This window comes from Penicillium brevicompactum (genome assembly GCF_028827555.1).
Source record: "Penicillium brevicompactum strain IBT 35665 chromosome Unknown utg000003l_segment0_segment0, whole genome shotgun sequence".
NCBI classification, from domain to species: Eukaryota; Fungi; Ascomycota; class Eurotiomycetes; order Eurotiales; family Aspergillaceae; genus Penicillium; species Penicillium brevicompactum.
In genome coordinates this window covers 2,469,486-2,487,826 of record NW_026623206.1, presented here as the reverse complement: position 1 = coordinate 2,487,826, position 18,341 = coordinate 2,469,486, and the positions used below count along the sequence as shown (strand labels likewise).

Sequence of the window (18,341 nt, the reverse complement as noted above, 5' to 3'; positions counted from 1 at the left end):
TGAGCTCCTGTGGATCAACCAAGATGTGGGGAGCCTCTGATGCCCTATGCCCCTTTCGGCCTAGTGTCCCGATTAGCCCGTTTCGGCCTGATTTCGGCCTGATCTCGCTCTCTCCGCTTGGTTTTGTGAGAAACGAAGTTACCATCATTGCTTCTATTTGAGTACACTTTGTTGTGATTTATCATCTCTATTGTGGCATACGGAGTACTGGCCAGTGGGCCATATTTTTATTCTGCCAGTACAAGCAGGCTCCTTAGCTAGATCAACATCTACGGTGGGCTTAAAATATATATCCTGCCAGCTCCCAGTACGGAGTACGACTCGCTGTTCTCCATGGCTAGACACTGGCGCGCGGTGTGTGATACGTCAATACCTGGTACGAGGCGACATGTAAGTCACAGTCGGTTTTCCTCGACCAACGCGTCACTCAACTTCACTTTCAACGCGCGACGTACTTGCTCTATCATGTCTCCAACGTCATAATCCCAGATCTTGTGGGATCGAGACTCTACCTCGGCGTGACACCGGATCGGATCTCTTTCGCACGCAGTGGCCTGCCACTCAAACAGCTCCCCCATGAACCGACTGCTCTCTATCAGCCATTGAGTGCGCCCATATCGCACACTCTCGTATGCGGAAAGTGCAGCACTGATAGCACTATTCGTACTGGTTGGGCATTTCCCGGCTGCGAGAGTTTCGTTGATGTCCTTCAGTGCCACCGTCAGAGCGAGGGCATCTTCGATAGCAGAACCCGCGCCAGCTCCGTGGTGTGGAGCGGCAGCATGGGCTGCATCGCCAACAAGGCAAACGCGTCCGACATGGGACACGTAACGTGGCACTGGGTTCTCGCGCAAGTCAAAAACTCCCCATTTGTCTAATCTGTCGTCCAGTAGGTTCATTATCTCCTTTACGACCGGTCCAAAGTGGGCGAACGATTCAAGCACCTCTTTCTTCGTTGCCGGTACAGTTACCTCGCGGGTGTCGGGCCAGTCGTCTGTGTCGGTGACGAATGCAACAACGTTCAGCAGAGCACACATTGATACGGGGAAGGTAAGGACATGGCACCCTGGTCCAAGATGCATAAAACGCGTCAAGGACTTCTCCCTTCCAATGGCTTTGATGGCATCGTCCATCGGGACGACGCCGCGAAATGCAAACTTATGGGTGTAGGATGGGCGGACCGCCGGGTGATCGACGCCCAAAACATGCTCCCGAACCCGCGACCGAAGCCCATCGCACCCAAGCACCACGTCGGCATTTGAAGTGGAACCGTCGGCGAAGCGGAGAACAACTGTGCGGTTTTCAGCGTCCTCTGTGATGTTGACCAAATTCTTGTTAAACTCGACACAATCATAAGGTAACAGCTTCACGAGTTCGTTCAAAAAGTCGGTCCTACGGCATCCTTCAAACCCCCTTTCGCCAAGATACACCTTGAACAACAGCTCTTCGTCGCCCTGCTGCGATTTGCTGAATCCGTCTACATATTGAAACCAGTTCTCAGTGTTTGGTGTTGCAAGCTTTCTAAAGACCGCGTGGATTCTCGGGTCTAGCAAAAGCATTGCTCGTTCGGCATTCGGAGAAAGGCCGATTCCTGCTCCGATCTCACGAAAGCAATTGGCGCGCTCGTATAACTTGACGCGTATTCCTTTGGAAAGAAGCCCCAAGGCTGCAGTCACGCCTGCAATACCGCCCCCGATGATACCTACCTCGACGCAATTGTCTGATCGCATATCAATTGAGTTGTCTAAATTTTTCCTGATAGCCATTCAGTTCTCGATTTATATGGACACATGATGCCAGCAAGCTCACCGCGCACCAATGTGATGCTCAAGAGGATCAGTCCAAGCAATTGGGCCCAGTGCAACCGCACGGAGTATCTTTTTGTCCGTAAGGTTGATTTGCCTATAGTCGGATGATATCAAATACCGTACAAGTGTAACAATTGTGGGTACATCGTCGCAATGGTCTCGACCTCTATCGATTCCAAAAAAATCAACCTCGCTGTATCTTGAAAGCATTTCTGCATAACTACCAGAACATCTTGGTTTCAGCGCCATATTCCCGACGGCTTTTTTGAGGAATGATCTCAGTGTACCAAGACGTCATTGGGCAACTCCCAATACTAAAGACATACAATCACGGCACTCTGGGCTTCAAGATTGAAAATGAGTCCGACCGAGCGGAGATTGTTCTGGCTTTGGAAGATGCTACCAGAAACCTCACAGCCAACTTTCCCTGGCTCGCCGGAGCTGTGGTCAATGAGGGAAGTGGGCCAGGAAACTCTGGAACCTTCAAAGTCGTCGATTGGCCAGAAAGTGCCAGTTCTTCAAATGGAATCCTATCTGTCAGAGACTATACGAACCAACTTCCATCATTCGCAGAGTTCGTTCGTAAGAAAGCTCCCTGCTCAATGATTGATGGAAAGCTGGTAGCCTCCTATCCAGGGTTTCCAGAAAGCTATCAAGATTCTGCGGAGAGGCCGTCGCCGATACTCGCCATACAGGCCAACTTCATCAGAGAAGGGCTGCTGCTAAACTTTTCCTCGCAACACAACGCTATTGACGCAAGCGGAATGATGCAAGTCATCGGCCTTTTCTCAAAAGCAATGCAAGGTACTGAATTCAGTTCTACTGCTATAAGGGAAGGCAATCGTGATCGCAACACGCTCATACCCCTCATTCCACCCGGAGAACCCATCAAAGATCATAGCCACCTTCAGATCCCACCGGATTATGTTCCTTCGCCAGCTTTCTCCTTTGACCAGGTAGCTCGGTGGGGCTACTTTCTTATGGATGCCTCGGCAGTCCCCAAAATCAAAGCCGCGGCCTTGCAATATCAAGAAAATGACCCATCTGTACCGTTCATCTCCAGCAATGACGCGTTGAGCGCATTCTTTTGGAAGTGTCTCGCTGATGTTCGCACGCAAAATGGGCGATCACCCAAGATGGTGACCAAGTTTCTGCGCGCGATTGACGTGCGCAGAGCGATGGCTATTCCGCCCGAATATATGGGGCACATGGTTTACCATGCCGCGACACGGATGACCTTCAAGGATCTCCAGGAAAGCCATATCTCGACCGTCGCCCGCAAGCTGCGCACGGATCTGAATGAAGCCAACAACCAATTCTCCGTTCGGAGCTATGTGACCTACATTGCTAACACACCCGACAAATCGCGGATAATTTATGGGGGTTTGTTCAATCGAGACACAGATGTTGGGGCGTCTGCTGTGGCTAATGCTGATTTTTTCCATTCTTTTGGTGTGATTGGTAGGCCCTTGTTTGCAAGAAGACCTGACTTGGCCCCAATCCCGGGTTGTGTGTATTTTATGCCGCACGAAGCCCAGCATTTACCTATTTTGGTCTGTTTGCGAGATGATGACATGGTTGGGTTGAAGAATCATCCACAATGGGGCAAGATCACTGAGTTTATAGGATAGAGGCAAGTTTGGCAAGTGCTATACTGATCTTGACCATGTATCTCTGCTTGTTTATGAAAATCAAAGTTCGTTGAGTCTTCGCGAAACAAATGTCTCGAGATAGAGTGATTGCCTTTGCCTACATCTTCCACGCTCACACGGTGGGTCAAACTCGACCAAAGGCCCCAGTCAAACTCGCCAATCGACCTAGTTGGTGGATGTCATTACCACCTGGACTTTTTCCCGAACCATCAACTGGTCAATTCAAGGTATCACCAGCCCATGAAGCAGCACCAAAACAGACTTATTTAGGCCGATCACAGACACGTTTGACGACAGTCTCCACGCAGCTGCCAGAGAACAGCTCCCAAAATACCCCACACCCATCTCAAAGGTTTCCCGCCGTTACGTCGACCCCCGTCGCTTTCCAGCCCATCTCCCTTCGTCAGTCCTCACCCCCGGGATCGCCGTGACTATCACAACATTGCATCTTGCTATTGAACGCCAATGAGGCATTTATGGCCGACGGGGGTCATGAAGACCCATGCACGCTGTCTCATATCGAGATCTGACATTCCTCCATCTGTGGAAACCACAGCCGTGGGAAACTTGCGAAAGAAGTTTGAAATTCCAAGTCTGAGCTCGGTATGAGCTAAGTTGATCCCAATGCATGCTGATGTTTGAATTAAGGTCAGAATTTCGGGAAATACCACGTTGCCTTTCACGGGGTCCTTACATCTGGTGCCGGCCCCAAAGCCCATGTAAGCTTCCTCCATCTCTTTGGTCGGGGATATCCATCGATCGGGATCAAATCTACCGGACAGTCAGCAAGCAAGGCTACAAAACCCTCAGACAAGGAGTACTGATTGCTTTCCTCAATGGGTCAGGGAAATACTTGTGTGATCGATGAAGGCTGTAGCACTGTGTCGAAACAGTTGCACCGCCGGGGATGAAGAATCCCAAAAACTGCGCCCCTTCCGGAGGAACCTCACGCGGGAGAACCGATGGAACAGCAGCGTACAGCCGGACGGACTCACGAATAACACAGTTGAGATATGGCAGACTTCGGACGTCGCTATGCTTGAAACCGTCCGAAAGCATCGAGATTTCCGCCACAAGCTTGTCTCTCACCTCTGGGTGCTTGCAGATCGCCCACACGGCGAAGGTCATGACAGTGGCGGTGGTATGACTACCGGCAGTGATGTTAGATCCGGCAAGGTTCTTGATCTGCTCATCCTTAAAGCCTTTGTCACCATTGTTGAAGAGCGGTGTGAAGAGAGTTGGCTTTGGATCTGCCTCCCAAAGTAACCTCTTGTATGCATCGAGCGTCCTCTGGGCCCAAATCGCAGCTCGAGGGCCCGCGTTGAGAAGTTTGTTGAAAATGGGCAGCTTCAGTCGAGCTGCAATTGCAACGACCCACGGCATTGTGGTTCTGACGGCATGCACAGGCCCCAATCCTTCGAGATACTCGATTATATAGCGACTTTCTTCTTCTCCCCGTAGTATATTGACACTCGTTCCATAACTGAGTTCCGTGATAATGTCGAGCGCCATGTATATCCACCACTTCAAAACATCAATGTGCCCATGCTCTTCAAGTTGCTCCTCCATCTTACCCAATGCAAGTGACATTTTCTCCCACACTACCGGCTCTAGCTTTTGCAGGTAGCTATCTTGGAATGGTCCTCCAAGAAGACGGCGCCATCGGGTGTGCATCCGCGGGTCAGTGATATTCATGAGGGTCCACACACCCGGCGGCGCTAGCGAGAGGTACCACTTTCCCTTGATGTAACCTCTGTCGAGCTTGTGGATCGTATGTACGGCTCCAATGTCGGAGATATTCACATGTCCAGGGGCATACCGCACGATTGGGCCTATGGAACGTGGCAATTAGTTATCTTGATGTAGTTGTTACTGCGGATATAGCCCACCGTATTTTTCATGTAGACTGTGGACATATTCGTGTCGATAGCCACGAACATAGTAAAATGTGTCTACTATCCCAGTGAGCTTTGAGATAAATGGACCAGGGACTTTGGACAAAGGGTCTGTCAAGACTCGGTAAAGAAGGGCTGAAGCTGTCACAAGCAGTGACCACCCTAGGATGAAACGGAATGTGATAAGTGATAATATTTCGAGGATGACCTCCATCAAGCTTCCAGACATAATGATTCAAATATGTACTACTCGATAGTCCTCACAAGTCTCAAGATGAGATTCAGTCCGAATAAACGTGTATTAATACGTTAGCCTACAGTGTTTAGAATGTCCGATTGCTCTAACAATTTGTACCGCACCGCTTAGAGAAAGAACATTGTAAAGCCAATGTTTCACGAAGTCCTCATTCTATGTAACCCTTGATCTTTGTACCGGGAGAAGATGATGAGTCCCCTAAAGTCAGATTCCGCATCGGTGTTCGGAAATCTGAACCCCGTTCAGCGTTGGGTCATCATTATGTCAGTGACATGAAATTACCGCTGGAGATGGATGTTTTTCGGACTGAAGATTTTGTGGTGTTCATCATCTATGTTCAACTTCACTCACATAGTTTGAGGCTGCATGTTATGTCTTTAGACAGCAAGGAGAGCAAAACCAGCCCAGTTGGCCAGAATGTATATGACTTAGTGACAAGTATATCAACCTCAGTTTCCACCGTCAAAACAGGAAAACCATGATCAAAAGATGTTCAAATGATCATGTATAAGTAGCCTCGAGATATAAACTTAACGAGATACCGACTCAAGATGTACAGCGAGGGGCGGGAGATTGGCGAAGTCACGAGACGAGGAAATCGAGAAGGTCGAGCCTTCCTCATTGGTAACCGGTGGTCGCCTTCCCTTTCGGGCTCCCCTCGGGTTATCTCCGCCACACCACAGTCATATCTCCGGGCGTGCTACGGGCGTGCTACGGGCGTGTTATTTCTCCCTTCCCTTCTCTCTTCCTTTCCCTTCTCCTTTCCCACAACCTTTCTCTTTCTGCTCTTCAATCGAAATTCCATTCTACCAAATTAAATTGGTCCGACAATGGAAGAAGCTCAGAAGGCCTTGGCCGCCGCTGCAGCGGCCGTACCCTTCCCGACAGGCTGGAAGCTGGGTTTCATCCTGGTTGCCATCGCCTTGGTAACCTTCACCGTCATGCTGGATGCGTCCATTCTTGCCACTGTGAGATTTATCAACGTGCTCAAATCTGATTAATTTTACTGACAGACGATTGCAGGCTGTTCCTTTCATTACCAATCACTTCCATTCCTTGTTGGACGTGGGTTGGTATGGTAGTGCTTATCAACTGGCAAGGTGAGTATAGATCGTCATTTACGACTTAGGGCTATAGGTCTCTAACACGCTCTCACTAGTGCTGCGTTCCAGCCATTCACCGGAAAACTCTATGCAAATCTCCCACTTAAGGTAATATCCGTTTTTAATATCGCAGAAACATTACTGACGTGTTTAGTGGACATACCTCGCGTTCTTCCTGGTCTTCGAACTTGGTTCTCTTCTCTGTGCCTTGTCGACTTCTTCCAAGATGTTCATCGTTTCGCGCGCCATTGCCGGTCTTGGATCGGCGGGCCTTCTGAATGGAGGCTTGACTATGGTTTCCGAGTTCATGCCCAAGGAAAAAGCTCCAGGTAAGGAATCTGGCACCGCTCTCCTCAACGCAAAATACTAACAATCTCCACTTTAAGGTGTCATCGGCGCATTGATGTCAGGTATGTTGTGCAGGATCTATCGTGCTTCACACTTGCTAAAATTTGAATCACAGTCACTCAACTGGGTTTGGCTTTCGGTCCAATCCTTGGCGGTGCGTTCACCGAGTTTGTCACTTGGCGCTGGTAAGCTTTGCAGATGTACCCTCCAGTCCTCTCTACGACGCACTGACACGATAAAACAGGTGCTTCTGGCTGAACCTGCCAATCGGTGGTGTGGTGATTCTTCTCCTGGCCTTCATTGATATGACCGATAGGACCCCAAAGCCAAAGGGAGCCGAGCTTCGTCAAGCCCTGCGTGAGTCTCTTGATCTGATGGGTCTTGTTCTTTTCGCGCCTGCCATGATTATGCTTTTCCTTGCACTTCAGTATGGCGGCAATCAATACCCATGGAAAAGCGCAACCGTCATTGGCTTGTTCTGCGGCTTCGGTGGTATGCTTGCGGTCTTCCTGCTCTGGGAATCCCGACGTGGTGCCAATGCGATGTTCCCTTTCGCGATTGTCGGCCAGCGCACCGTTTGGTCTAGCTGCCTTAGCTCCTTTTTCATCGCCGGCGTTACAGTCTCTGGAGCCTATTACCTCCCGATCTACTTCCAAGCTGTTGAGGGAAACTCGCCCATCCGGAGTGGTGTCTATTTCCTACCCAACATTCTGCCTCAGGTCACTTTCTCTCTGTTCACTGGAGGACTCAGTAAGCCAACACCCTCTTGTTCAACTTTGTAGTTTGATGGAGCTAACATAAATATAGTCATGGCGTGGGGCTATTACCTCCCATCGGTTGTCTCTGGTTGTGTCTTGGCCTCCATCGGATACGGACTTCTCACGATGCTCACTCCTGGTTACTCGATCGCCAAACGTGTGGGATATCAGATCATTGTGGGAGTGGGTATTGGCTCGGCTACTTCAGTGGTAAGTTGCATGATGATGGATACATGGCTTGTTGTCTTCTAAAACCCTGAACCTCGTGACTGACAAAATTCATTTTAGCCAATGATTGCGGTGCAGAACCTGATCCCCCCAGCGGAGATGTCCATTGCCATGGCCGTTCTGGTGTTCTCTCTGAACATGGGAGCCTCCCTCTTCCTGCAGTTCAGTACCGTGATTTTCTCCCAGAGCCTCCAGTCCGCGCTTCCTAAGTATGCTCCCAAGGTCGACCCAAAGATCATCCTCGCGGCCGGCGCAACGCACTTCCGCCAGGTTATTCCCGTGGACGCCATTCCCGATGTTCTTAAGGCCTACTCGGAGAGCATTACCCATGTCTTTTACCTTCTCACCGCGCTTGCTGCCGCCGGCTTCGTTACCTCATCCCTCATGGGAATGAAGCGAATTCGCAAGACCAAGCCTGCCGCCCAGGACTCGGATATCGCCCTTGAGAATACTGATAGCGCTCCCAAGAACTCTGGCACCGGTTAGAACCAGGCCTTTCCGCAGAACAGTAGTCTGACCCGCACTGTTCCATTGCGTTTACTGGTCGCTTTAGATGGACCCTCTCCACTCTTGCTCTCTCCACTCCGCACTCTTGAGTGCTTTTTCTCAATTTCGATCTCGTATGGAGGTCTTTTGCTATTTTTGTATCGACTGGATTGCTCGTTGCTCGCCTGTACCATCATCGTTGAATACGGTCTCTTTCCAAGGTGTTTCAGGCGGATATTTCATTGCAAAGTTCCACGATAATTTGTTTGTTTTACTTTCATGGAATCAAACTTCTGCGCTCATTCGGCGTTTTCAAATGAAGTCACTCAGTCCTAATTTACTTAAAAAAATTCAAAGCCCTTTGCTTGAAACTCCAAGGTCCCAATCAAAATAGTTACGAGCTGTAATACTAAGTTCTTTAAGAAAAGAAGGATATCCTGTCACCTTCTGAAACGATCTACAAGCTTACAACAACCTTCCTTGCACTGACTCCCCTTTTGTGGACATCCAGTGCCTCTTGAACATATTCAAATCCTTTCCCGACGACCTGGGGCTCAGGTGCAGCAACATAACCCCCTCCAGCCAGCGCACCGGGGAGAAAGTCTTGATAGATTACCTTGCCCAACTCACTTCGACCAAGCTCCGCACCCTCAACAAAAATCGTTGTGACTCCGTTCTTCGATCCCATCTCGCTGATCCTATCATTCCAACCATCCACCCACTTCATATACTCCCAATATTCCTCCTCATTTGCCGGGTCATCCTTTGGCCAAGGAAAACTTGCCTTAGCGACTATTTTGCGACATGAATCCCCGAGTTGACCCAAAATACTGATTGAAAGTTCCACAGACCCGGGCCCAATGGCAAACGCGCCAGCGACTTCTACTCCCCTCAATACCGTGAGCAGATCCTCTTCAAGTGTGGACGTGTTATAATCAAAGGCGTACACTGCCCCCAGCCTTTTGACGAGAGGAAAGTTGTGCGGGGAGCACGTGGTAACGACCTTATAACCACTCGCCCGCGCAAGTTGGATAGCATTGCATCCAACGGAGGTTGCCCCGCCGGTGATCAAGATATATTGCCCATTCAAAGGGCGTGGTGGATAGGATGGGTACGGCAATTGAAGATAAGACTCTTGGTACAAGGCACACGATGCAGCCGAACAAGCCAACGGAATGACACTGGCCTGCTCGAAGGACAGCGAGTCAGGAATCGGGGCGGTCATATTCTCGCGGACGATCGTGTATAGCTGGAAGCAGCCCTCTTCTACCCGATTGCCGAAAACATAGAAGCCGACAGCGTGTGCAATCACTCGATCACCGACTTTGAAGCGAGTGATCTCGTCCCCGATCTCGACAACTTCGCCAGCGACGTCCTCGCCGAGGATCCAAGGGTATGTCATCCATTTCCATTTCTTGTCGCCCACGAACTGCTTCGCCCAGTCGATTGGATTCACAGCAATCGCCGCATTCTTCACAACGATTTGCTTAGAATCTGGCCGTGCATATGATGCTGGTTTTACTTCGAGGGGGATTTGTTGACCGACCAGCCATGCTGCTTGATTGGTTGGCATCATTTCGCATGATACTTGATTGTGTTTGGAGTAGATGTTCTCCATCAGCTGATTTGACATCTGTGACATTAATTCGACTTACACTTCTTATAGTTGCAGCGTGGTCGGGGTTGGTGCAGAAAAGTCCGTTCCACTTTGGGTAACGGTTACTCGGAACGAGCCGGTGCTAGTGTACCTCTACCTTGGATCCTCGGAGGTTATTTGAATCCCTTTTCGTCCGTCGCTCCATTGCCTGCGGAAATGCTGAAAACCAATTCCGAAGGCTGCGCTGGGTAGATGCTAGAGGATACGAGTCTCATAAAAGAATTTCCCTCCCACCATAGTTCCACTAGCATGTCTCGAATTCTGACTGAGGCCACTCACAACAGTCCCCTAATTTTCCGATTTGAAATATCCGGTCTGCGAGTTGGAAGGACTAGGTTCAATGTTCAATCAGCGTCCACGGGATGTGCAATCGGCTCGGACCCGGCAGTTGGCGTGGGTGGTTATGTTCCCAAATTACATCAATCCAGCGGACTTCTCCAAAGGCCTGATCTGGGCATTCAAGAATTTCCTTGTTCTTCAATCAAAACTCCTTCCTCTTCTGGCGTCAGCCAGGACATGCTATCATTGAGGGTCATCTGCATTTATTTGGACCCCGAAACTTAACGAATTCCAAATAATTCCAACCATTCGGACCTGCAAGCAAGGTCTGCTCCCAAGTTACTCATCTTTTGTACCGGTCAAGTCGTAAGGGACAACTCCCTATCAGCGGGCTCGGGAAAATGCGTCATGCGAAGCCGACGCTGATCATGATCAAAGGCTAAACGCTTAAATCCACTTTCACATCCACAACCGCCGAGCTCCACCGATGAAGATAGATTGAGCCGACGAGCTTAAACACCCTTTTTAGCGTGCATTAGATCTACGTGCCAAATCAAAACTGTACTATGATCATACTAGACGTAGCTGCATCTCTAGCCTCTCGCGTGCCCTCGCCGGGAAATTTCCAAGGTTCAACCAATAACGCGGATTCCAGATCTAAAGCGTGGGGCGTGGGTATGTACACCTATTGCGACCGTCCCACGAGATTAAAAATATCCAAGTCCCGAGGTCCACAGCTCTCATGGTTATGGGGGTTTCTTTGGGATTTGTACAACGTGTACGTGTGTGCTGTCGACCTGGTCACGACGTGGAGCTACGCGACCCTATTGGGCCAAAGGAGAGATTCCCGTGTCCGGTACATAGTATATCTAGACTTAGTACCCAGAGCCTCGCATCCAGGGTCCATGTGTTTTCCCCGCGGTCAAAGTTCAGGGCTTTGCTGTGTGCCTAGATCGGGCTGTAGCACGCTATGATGATACCACTTGCCCATCGAGCCATGACCACCGCTAGATTTTGCTGGAATACGTAGCCTAACGAGACCGTCAGAGAGATCAAACCTTTCATTATGTTGTTGTTGACATGACTTAAGCCTTTGGCAATTATTTTTGAAAGAATATTGACTAGTTCTGACCATACATGTAGATAAACCTTGAGCTGCCCCCACGCCGGTGGAAGATAACAATATCTTGAAACGCATCACCCCATCTACAAATCCCCCGTGCTCTTCTGGTCAGATTGCTCCTTCCAAATCTGCGCTTTCAGTGTGACAGTGCCTTGGCTCCGCTTGGCCGAGGACACCCTCACGTTTGGCTTGAATTGTGTGATAGTGTTTGACCATTCCAAATAATGACCACGTGCAAAACTGGTCCTCTCCAATAGCAATCACTTCTGATCGGCATAATGTGATCGGCCACACCCTACTGCAGAGAAATTTCGGAATAGTTGCACCTCCTCCGGTCAGCGGTTAACCAATGCGGCTATCTAGCAACGATGATAGATCACTCTGATATCAGCCGAACAACCGACGTGTTCGGGTAGCCAGCTGGTACATCTTGTCCCCGAGCAGCTCTTCATACCACCTCGTTCTCGTGTGATCGCAAAAGAGCAAGGTCCAGCTGGCTAACACGGATTGATGGATGCAACTGTGTTCACTTAATGCATACTTCTTGAATTGATGTCAGTCCACAATATCCGCCCAAAGTAGTCTATTGGAAATGGGAACTGGTGCATCTTGAGGCTCTACTTACCAATTATAGATAGAGAGTATGGCTAGCTTTTAGTGGGTCTAATCAGAACCTTGTGGATGGTCTGGCTGGGTCTAGAAATGAAGCTCGATAATTAGAGCTCGTGCAAAGAACTGATACTTCCAGCCGAAACGTCGCGAGGCTACTCAAAAGCCCATAACTGCCGATGGGTACAAACTTTTCGAGGTTGATTTGAGGTAATGGCTCCATCCAAAGTTTCAACGTTATAAACACTGTCACCACCGAGTCCCAGGGTGCGTGGTTAACTCAGATACATCTTCCGAGAACTGGAGCCGAGGCAAGTGGCCGTAGCCTCAAATCAGATTCCAAGTATTTGCAATGTCAGGATCACGACAGCAACCAGGTCTAGTAAGCCATAACCCTTTAAGTGAAAGTACGACACCGAAGACTGATGAGTCAGGCATGCGAGGAATGTCGTAAAAAGAAGCTTCGATGCGATAGGCGACGTCCTCAATGTAACCAGTGTGAAGATTCAGGTACAGCCTGCTATGTGAATGAAGTTCGGTCCCCACGCGGTCCTAAGAAGGGCCATCTCAAAGCGTTGCGAAACCGCATTGGTGGGTGAGCTAGGGATATTGACATTGATGCTCGACTAATATCAGTGACAGCCACCCTTGAAAGTATCATCAATTGTGATCAGGCTAGTGCCGAGAGACCTCGAGCGGAGACCCAGAGCTATATTCCAGTAGACGAGATGTCCCACATCTTGAGCCCCCCCGCAAGAATATGTCATCCACTCCACGATCTCGGAGCCCAATACTGGGTCGCGCTCTTTTGACGAGTCGCCCATCACACCCACAACTCCCTCAGACCAAGAAAAAGAAACTGCCGATATGATTGAGGCAGATCTGTAAGCACCACATTGTTGTTCCATTTACCGGGGGCTCACTTTATTGACAAAGCATTCAGAGATCAACTTTATTTTGATAGGGTGCACCCCATCGCACCCATGCTTCACCAAGCTCGCTACTTCTGCTGGTCTCAAAGAAGCAACAAGCCAGACCCACATTTGTGTCTACAACTCGCAATGTGGGCAATGGCAGCAGCTGGATCTGCCCACTTGCAGCACATGCGCGAATCTCTTTACAGACGCGCGCGGACTAAGCTTGAAGCACTCGACAACGACATCGAGACTGCAAATGCAGCTTCCCTCCAGGCCGCACAAGCCTGGCTTCTCATTACACACTATGAGTTTCGATACATGGGCTATCGCCGCGCATGGCTCACCGCAGGACGTGCGTTCCGAATCATCCAGCTAGCCAAGCTTCACGAGATCGACCGACTCAATGACATCGGAGTCACAATATCTCTCCCAGATATCTGGACCGAGGCTGAAGAGAAGAGACGCACCTATTGGCTGGCTTACTGCCTGGATAGGTTTCTCAACATCACGTATGAGTGGTCACTGAGTTTGAACGAGGAAGCAGTACGACAACCACCCACGAAGTGTAACTGTGCTAACCTCTGCAGCTCTACACCTACCTTCCTGCATCCGAAGCAGATTTCCAGCATGGTCGGCCCACCGTAACGACACTTCTATACGACGCGATGGAAGACTCAGGCAACAAGACGCTGCCTACATTTGCAGAAACCATCGTCCTGACAACACTGTGCTGGCACAGTGTCACCTTCCACCGCGTCACACCCGATACCGACACATCTCCGAATCCATCCTCGATTTTCTGGAAGCGCCACGGTCGCTTGTATCAGATGGTTCAACAGCGACTGATGTTACTTTCGCTCCCTGCATCTGCGCCCGAACTTCACGACCCAATGCGCCTTTTCACCAACATGCTCGCTAACTCCGCAGTGATATGGTTCCACAATGTCATGGAGGCTCTCCAAATTGATATTAATGAGCAGATGCTGCTGGTACCTCTCTATTCAGCGTATGAGATAGTTACGCTGGCGAAACCACTTGTACGATCAAGCTATTTCAAGGTATTGCTGCACCCCCTCTTAACTCCCACCGAGTGTCTCACAAAGTCAATTAGGCCCATCCATTCTCTCCAATGCTGTTGTATCTGTCTGCAAACTTTCTCAAGTCTCATTCCGACTGTGGCTCTGTGTCGGAGGATAACCAGCAACGATTGGAAGAACTCAAAAAGGCCTTGCGGGTTTTACAAGGTGGCAATAACCTGGCTATGAACTACCTTGAGCTGCTTGAGTGTGAGAGTTCTCAGAAATTGTGTAGTCTCTCACCGCTTGGAGGCTCTATGTTGGAGGAGACGGAGCAGCCGTTCTTTCTGGATATTTTGAATCTGTTTTGATATCAGATTGGTTTATGTTGGAGCTGTCTACATCCACCGTTTAGCAATCCCTGATTTTGACAACGTGGCAAGGCTTATAAGCCGCCAAATAAGACAGTGGAGGTCGCTTTCCTTGATTTCACCACTCTGTACTTGTCTCTTTTGAATAAGAATGATACCACATTGAAAGCGTTTATGCATTTCTGAACTATATCATCCTCATGTGAGCTAACTAGCCACGTTCATCTACAGTTCTGCTTTCGAATTCAAGTATTCAATGTCATCCTTTTGTCTAAACAATAGATAAAGTATGCTTCGTCGTACCGGAGGGTATGTCGAAGAGGAGTCAAAGCACTTTTGACATCAATGATGATGTCATGGGCCTATGGCACTATTGATTTTTATCCAAAACAAATAAATTCATGCAAGGGGTGGATGTGGTATCGGTGGCTGGATTACTATAGACCCCTCGGCGCGATGGGGATCTGACCTGTCCGCAGTCACCGATTATGCCGCGCTCTATCGCCGACTCTGTCGTGTTGACCGAGGCTTCGTTCTGTCCACCGTTCATGGTCTTGCTCTCTATTAACCTCCAATCCATTGAACGATTTACAGTCAATTCACGAACTTATTTGATCTAATATGTGTTTCAAAGAAAACATGACATTATGCGCCAAAGTCTTTTGGCGGGTGTTTACTTTGTTTGGGACCTCATGGTGGCTCTAATCGGCCTGTAGGCTCAGTTGGGCTTTGAGGAGGGCCAAAGCCCACTACGCTACGCAGGGTTTGTCTATACACTGGTATGGTGGATAATCATCACTTCAAGTGCATCTTGCAAGTTCAATGGGCAGAAAATGACTTTTGTTTGTTCGTAAAACTGCAAGCTGAAAGTTGAAATCACACCATCGCTGCGTCTCATATGGGTAGTTGCAGGCGATGAAGTTTTGTGCAAAATGTGTTTCCTCAGATGTAGACCACATACTTGGCAGCGGATGCACCTGCATTCATGTGTCGGTACATGGCCTCTTGAATAGTACCCAAGCCCTTCCCGACAACGATTGCCTTGGGTGCAGCTTGATATTGCTTCTTTTCCAAAGCGGTAGGCAGGAAGTCCTCGTAAATCAGATTTCCCACCTCATTGTGAGCCAAGGTGCTCCCAAACACCATCTTCGTTTTCACGCCAGAGAGTTTCGATTTGAGGAATATGGCAAAGTTGGACCACACCAAGCCAGCGACAGCACGGACAAACTCAAAGTCGGTCGGTGGGATCTTGGATGGGAACTTGAAACTGATTTGCGCAACGAACTTGTTGCCCTTCGTGCGCGACAGAATGTCCATGCATGCCTCGGTTGACCCGTTTCCGATGGCGATGGCACCAGCAACCTTCTTTTGGCCGATCGCTTCGATGATCTCCTTCACGACGTTCTCATTCTTGTAATTGAAACACTCGGTAGCCCCCAATCCGTGCACGTATTCGAAGTTCGAAGGAGAGGCAGTGGCGATAACTTCGTAGCCGGCGGCTTTGGCAAGTTGGATTGCATTGCTGCCAACACTCGAGGATCCTCCCCAGACCAGCACGACCTCGCGGGAATGTTCAGTTGCAGTCAATGTATTGAGGTTCGCGACGTCGGGCTTCTGAAGGGCAAGGAAGTCTTTCTGGAACAGGGCGCACGCAGCAGTGGAGAGACCAAGAGGGAGAACACATGCCTCCTCAAAGGACATCCAGATTGGGATCTGGGAAGCCATGTTTTCACGGATGACGGTGAACTTTTGAAAGGCGCCTTCGGAGGACTTGTTGACGTCGGGGTCCATTCCGATCGCGTGGGCCAGAACACGGTCACCGACTTTGAAGCGAGTCACGCCATCACCAACTTTGGCAACAGTACCGGCGCAGTCATTTCCGAGGATGAATGGGTACTTGATGAAGCCAAACATGAGGTCGCCCATGAGCTGCTTACACCACTCCACCGGATTGATGGCGACAGCAGCATTTTTAACAACGATCTCGTGTGAGGATGGAGCGACGAGGGGAGCCTCCCTCACACTCAAAGGCTTGCATTTGGCAGGTAGCCAGGCGGCTTCGTTTGGATCCATGATGGACGTTTGGGAGTGGATGAAAGGAGGAAAATGAGAAGAGGGGAGAAGGCAAACAATATCTCTCAACCCTCAAGTCGGAAGGAACGCAAAGTCACACTTCGGAAGATTATTTCATCTTCACCCTTTGCAACACTTCAACATGTCGGTCGTTCGGTGTTCTTCTGGTGCTGGATTGAATCCGGTGGGTGCCCTTGTACTCCGTAACCATGATGCCATTCACAATGTTATCCGCTGGTTCCTGACTCTGACCCTGACAGGTTGTCACCTTACCTCAACCAAATCAGCAGGGACATTTGACTGTCAAAATCTCTCGATATCTCCCTGGAGATGAGGTCTAGGTGGAACTCCGCTCCGATGGAGTCGGGGAAAACGGCATCTCAAAAACAAGAAAAACCAAGATCCGCAGCTCCACAATGGCTCATCATTGAGCCCCTTGGCGGGGGTGCACGCTCCATCGAAGTATATCGGATCTGAAGATCTCATACAAAAATGCATCTATCTCAAAGTGCATTGATTGAAAGAGGTTGAGATGATTGTCCAGGGGCTACACCACACGTGCCCCCGTGCAGCAGTCTCAATGGCCGACAGACGGCGCTAAGAGAAATGGCTGTGGCCCACACGGCAACAGTCACTTTAACTTTTTCTCATCTGCGACCGTACAAAAGTCCCAATGGCGTTTGAAATGTTTAAATCAAGGCCCGAGGGCTCTGGTGAATTCAAGCTGTTCCAGGGGCTGATCAACGACGAACTCACCGTCGAAGATGCCGTGCAGTGGGTCATCGGCGCAACTATGGACCGCCTGGAAGGGTATGGTTCGGGAGGGACGATCGACAGGGCCGACAAGATTACCTTCATGGCCATATTGGAACTCGCCATGAGGATCTACCAGGCTCAGTATGGTCCGTTGGTCGCTTTCTTGAAAGAACTGAAGATGTACAACGCGGTCGATTCAACGACGGGCCTGGTTCTCAAAGCACAAGACGGTAGTTGGGTGTGGTCTCACCTGCCTTCACTCACCACTTGCGCCCGCAGCATCATGGCTGAATTTGAGCGTGATGAAGACTGTAAGTGGCCTCTTCAATCCCTGTGGCTCAAAGCTAACCGCCGATCCTTGCATAGATCTATGCGACCCAAACATGGACCCCGAACAACAAATCAGATGGGCCAAGATCAACATCTTCCTCGCACAATCTACACAAGCGGCCGATGTCAAATACACCTCCTCATCGCAGGCATTCATCAGTGATGGGATGGACGAGTCTCATATTGGACTTTGTGGACTTCGCCAAATCTTCGAAGAGGGCATCCCGTCCGAGCAACTGACTTCCGGCGTCGGCCTACTCGGCGTATGCTACTGGATCATATGTGCCGGAGACCGACTCTGGGAGAATGTTCTCAACGGCCGACAATACAATAAATACGATGGCCGACCAGGTGAAATGTTTTGGAGCCGGCATTGGAGAGGCTTTGAGCGCGAACGATGGAATGTCTGGGAACAAGGTCTACGGGATGCAAAGGCTGCCTGCCTTCCTGGCCAAGAAGATGTCCAGGATTTGATCAATCGTGCTTTATCCAAGATGGAGAGCCTTTCCAGCGACCCATCATCATGTCTTTAATGTCCTTGCATATTTCCATACCTCATGAGCAATGAACTTTACGCATTATATTCACTCAACAGTCTGGATCCATTATCTTTCCTTTCACTCAGAAACTGTTACTCTGTTCTCTCTTTTGATCCGTATATGAGGGCTTGTCCAGT

General features: G+C 49.6%; 8 protein-coding genes across 8 annotated transcripts; 4 read left to right on the top strand and 4 right to left on the bottom strand.

The window, feature by feature from the left end:
• Positions 1–395: 395 nt before the first annotated feature.
• N7506_004838 (Vacuolar basic amino acid transporter 3) lies at positions 396–1,730 on the bottom strand (the record flags this gene model as incomplete). The annotated part of the gene is made up of 1 exon (XM_056954132.1): positions 396–1,730. One exon carries the CDS (start codon positions 1,728–1,730, stop codon positions 396–398), a length of 1,335 nt encoding a protein of 444 aa, XP_056813021.1.
• A 350-nt stretch (positions 1,731–2,080) lies between these two features.
• N7506_004837 (uncharacterized protein) lies at positions 2,081–3,439 on the top strand (the record flags this gene model as incomplete). Its single annotated transcript, XM_056954131.1, has 1 exon — positions 2,081–3,439. One exon carries the CDS (start codon positions 2,081–2,083, stop codon positions 3,437–3,439), a length of 1,359 nt encoding a protein of 452 aa, XP_056813020.1.
• Positions 3,440–3,912: 473 nt separating this feature from the next.
• N7506_004836 (Cytochrome P450) lies at positions 3,913–5,584 on the bottom strand (the record flags this gene model as incomplete). The annotated part of the gene is made up of 4 exons (XM_056954130.1): positions 3,913–4,091; positions 4,155–4,231; positions 4,314–5,292; positions 5,350–5,584. 4 exons carry the CDS (start codon positions 5,582–5,584, stop codon positions 3,913–3,915), a joined length of 1,470 nt encoding a protein of 489 aa, XP_056813019.1.
• An 857-nt stretch (positions 5,585–6,441) lies between these two features.
• Positions 6,442–8,534, top strand: N7506_004835 (MDR family MFS transporter; the record flags this gene model as incomplete). The annotated part of the gene is made up of 9 exons (XM_056954129.1): positions 6,442–6,579; positions 6,635–6,711; positions 6,771–6,822; positions 6,869–7,043; positions 7,101–7,124; positions 7,178–7,247; positions 7,307–7,812; positions 7,870–8,030; positions 8,109–8,534. 9 exons carry the CDS (start codon positions 6,442–6,444, stop codon positions 8,532–8,534), a joined length of 1,629 nt encoding a protein of 542 aa, XP_056813018.1.
• Positions 8,535–8,991: 457 nt separating this feature from the next.
• N7506_004834 (zinc-binding alcohol dehydrogenase family protein) lies at positions 8,992–10,110 on the bottom strand (the record flags this gene model as incomplete). The annotated part of the gene is made up of 1 exon (XM_056954128.1): positions 8,992–10,110. The coding sequence occupies one exon, from the start codon at positions 10,108–10,110 to the stop codon at positions 8,992–8,994; it is 1,119 nt and encodes a 372-aa protein (XP_056813017.1).
• A 2,444-nt stretch (positions 10,111–12,554) lies between these two features.
• N7506_004833 (fungal specific transcription factor domain-containing protein) lies at positions 12,555–14,506 on the top strand (the record flags this gene model as incomplete). The annotated part of the gene is made up of 6 exons (XM_056954127.1): positions 12,555–12,584; positions 12,700–12,793; positions 12,960–13,086; positions 13,146–13,662; positions 13,707–14,177; positions 14,231–14,506. 6 exons carry the CDS (start codon positions 12,555–12,557, stop codon positions 14,504–14,506), a joined length of 1,515 nt encoding a protein of 504 aa, XP_056813016.1.
• Positions 14,507–15,448: 942 nt separating this feature from the next.
• On the bottom strand, positions 15,449–16,579 carry N7506_004832 (zinc-binding alcohol dehydrogenase family protein; the record flags this gene model as incomplete). The annotated part of the gene is made up of 1 exon (XM_056954126.1): positions 15,449–16,579. The coding sequence occupies one exon, from the start codon at positions 16,577–16,579 to the stop codon at positions 15,449–15,451; it is 1,131 nt and encodes a 376-aa protein (XP_056813015.1).
• A 673-nt stretch (positions 16,580–17,252) lies between these two features.
• N7506_004831 (DUF3632 domain-containing protein) lies at positions 17,253–18,198 on the top strand (the record flags this gene model as incomplete). Its single annotated transcript, XM_056954125.1, has 2 exons — positions 17,253–17,646; positions 17,702–18,198. 2 exons carry the CDS (start codon positions 17,253–17,255, stop codon positions 18,196–18,198), a joined length of 891 nt encoding a protein of 296 aa, XP_056813014.1.
• Positions 18,199–18,341: the final 143 nt, after the last annotated feature.